Raw genomic sequence first — 2019 nt, forward strand, 5'->3', positions numbered from 1 at the left:
GATACTCGGAAGACGAGGGCAGAGGCGACCTCTGACCCTGCTGCATGCTGCATCCCATCCCATCCTTGCCGGCATTAGTCATGGATACAACAGGAGAACGCCTTGAATAGGGGCTTCCTCTTCCTCTTGCTCTTCTTCTCTCCTGCTCTCTTGCTCTTTGCTTTGCCGTGTCCCTCTCCAAAGCCGGCCGCCATCTAATCATAATACAGCTTCACTTAATCTCCTACCTCTACTTCTACTCTCTCCCCTCCGTCGATCTGCCCTGCCTGTCAAAGTACCTCCCTATCTACCTTGCCTTCTATCTATCTACGCAGGGCACAGAGTATACTTTTTCTCTATCGCCCGGTGGATCCAACTTTGACTATCTCGAATCGGGCAACTCGGCCACACGAACCTCTCTCTCTGTCTCTCTTCAACTTCAACTTCACTCTCTTCTCCAGCTTCTTCTTCTTCTTCTTCTTCTTCTTCTACTCTCCTTAATTCACCTTTTATATTCCCACTTAATCCCTACTCTCACTCATTGCCTGCCTGCTTGCCTTCCACTGCCAATGTCCGTCGCCAGCTAAGGCCCCGTCCCGCCGTACCGTACCCGCTTCCCTCCTAACTAGCTAGCCCGGCACAAAGGAGGACGCTCAGCAACTACGTAACTCCTGCTAATAACCCTCCCTGAACGCCTGCGCCGTGTCCGCACCCTACTCCTCTGCTCCTGTCAGCTACTTTATAAGTTGATACACAGGATACCGTTCGAAGATATAATACAGATAGAAGAGAAGGAAGGAAGAAAGAAACAGACAGCCATGTCTGCCCTGAGCAAGCGTCAGCAGGCGCGCAACGAGCGGACGCTGCAGGATCTGATCACCTCTGTGCCCGGCAACGATAGGTGTGCCGACTGCCAGGCCCGTAACCCAGGTCAGTCTCATCATTTTCATTCACACCTTGCTTCCCTTTCGTTTTTAGACATATATGCTAATGGATAGTAATAATCATAGGATGGGGAAGTTGGAATGTAAGCGCCGTTTGACCCGAGAGCTCGTTGTTTGTTCACGTCTAACGCACCGTTGTTATTCTTTATATATAGCTAGGGATATTTCTGTGCATGCGCTGCGCAACATTGCACCGTAAACTTGGCACTCACATTTCCAAGGTCAAGTCTCTGACCATGGACAGCTGGACAGCAGAGCAGGTCGAGGTGGGTTCTCCTGTTGTTGTTGTTGTTGTTCTTTCTTGTGGCTTGACAAGTGACACTGGTGATGTCGTACTGACACTTAACGGCCCAACCCAAGACGATGAAAAGGAACGGGAACATAGCAGTTAACAAGATATACAACCCCCGGAACATCAAACCGTCCATCCCAGTCGATATAGACGAGGTAGACTCGGTCATGGAACGATTTGTGCGCAAAAAGTACGAGCTCAAGACCCTCGAGGACGGTAAACCGAAGCCTCCCAGCAGACAGGACCCTAGCTACACCACAAAGCCTACCGTCGACCCCCCTGCGTCTTCTCCTACATCTCCTCCTTACGCTCCGGCTGCCCTGCCTTCGAAGCCAAAGTCGAGGTTCGGTTTTGGCCTGCGCTCTTTATCTTCCTCTCACTCGTCGACACCAAGCTCAAGCAGCAGATCGGCCACTGGTACCCTCCCTTCCCTGCGCCGGAGAGAGAGTCTCGAGACCTCACATGTTCATTCAGTTCCCCTACCGAACAACAAGCAGTCTAGAACGTTGGGAGTTAGCATTGCAGATCGCAATGGGTCTCTGGAGTCGAAACTCGAGATATTGCGGGACATGGGCTTCATGGATGAGAGGAGAAACATGACCGTTCTCAAGGGGCTAAACGGTGATGTCGAACGCTGCATAGATACACTGACCAGGCTCGGAGAGAAGACGTCAACCGGGCCTAGGTCTCCTACTTCGCCAACCGGTACCCAGAGTGGCTATAGGACCTCCTCCGGCTCGACAGACATATTCACCCCGCCATCTACTTCTTCGAACCCTTTCGATAAGCTGCCGACCAGTGTGG

General features: G+C 51.9%; 1 protein-coding gene across 1 annotated transcript in view; it reads left to right on the plus strand.

Moving 5' to 3' along the window:
- Window positions 1–797: 797 nt before the first annotated feature.
- The window catches only part of MGYG_03030 (hypothetical protein), a gene marked incomplete at both ends in the record, with an annotated part of 2450 nt that continues 1228 nt past the window's right edge, over window positions 798–2019 (plus strand). The window contains 4 exons of the mRNA XM_003175458.1: window positions 798–909; window positions 990–1006; window positions 1079–1189; window positions 1284–2015. Coding sequence (XP_003175506.1) covers window positions 798–909; window positions 990–1006; window positions 1079–1189; window positions 1284–2015 — 972 coding nt within the window. The remainder of the gene's footprint in view (window positions 910–989; window positions 1007–1078; window positions 1190–1283; window positions 2016–2019) is intronic.

This window comes from Nannizzia gypsea, genomic scaffold (genome assembly GCF_000150975.2).
Source record: "Nannizzia gypsea CBS 118893 supercont1.2 genomic scaffold, whole genome shotgun sequence".
Lineage (NCBI taxonomy): Eukaryota > Fungi > Ascomycota > Eurotiomycetes > Onygenales > Arthrodermataceae > Nannizzia > Nannizzia gypsea.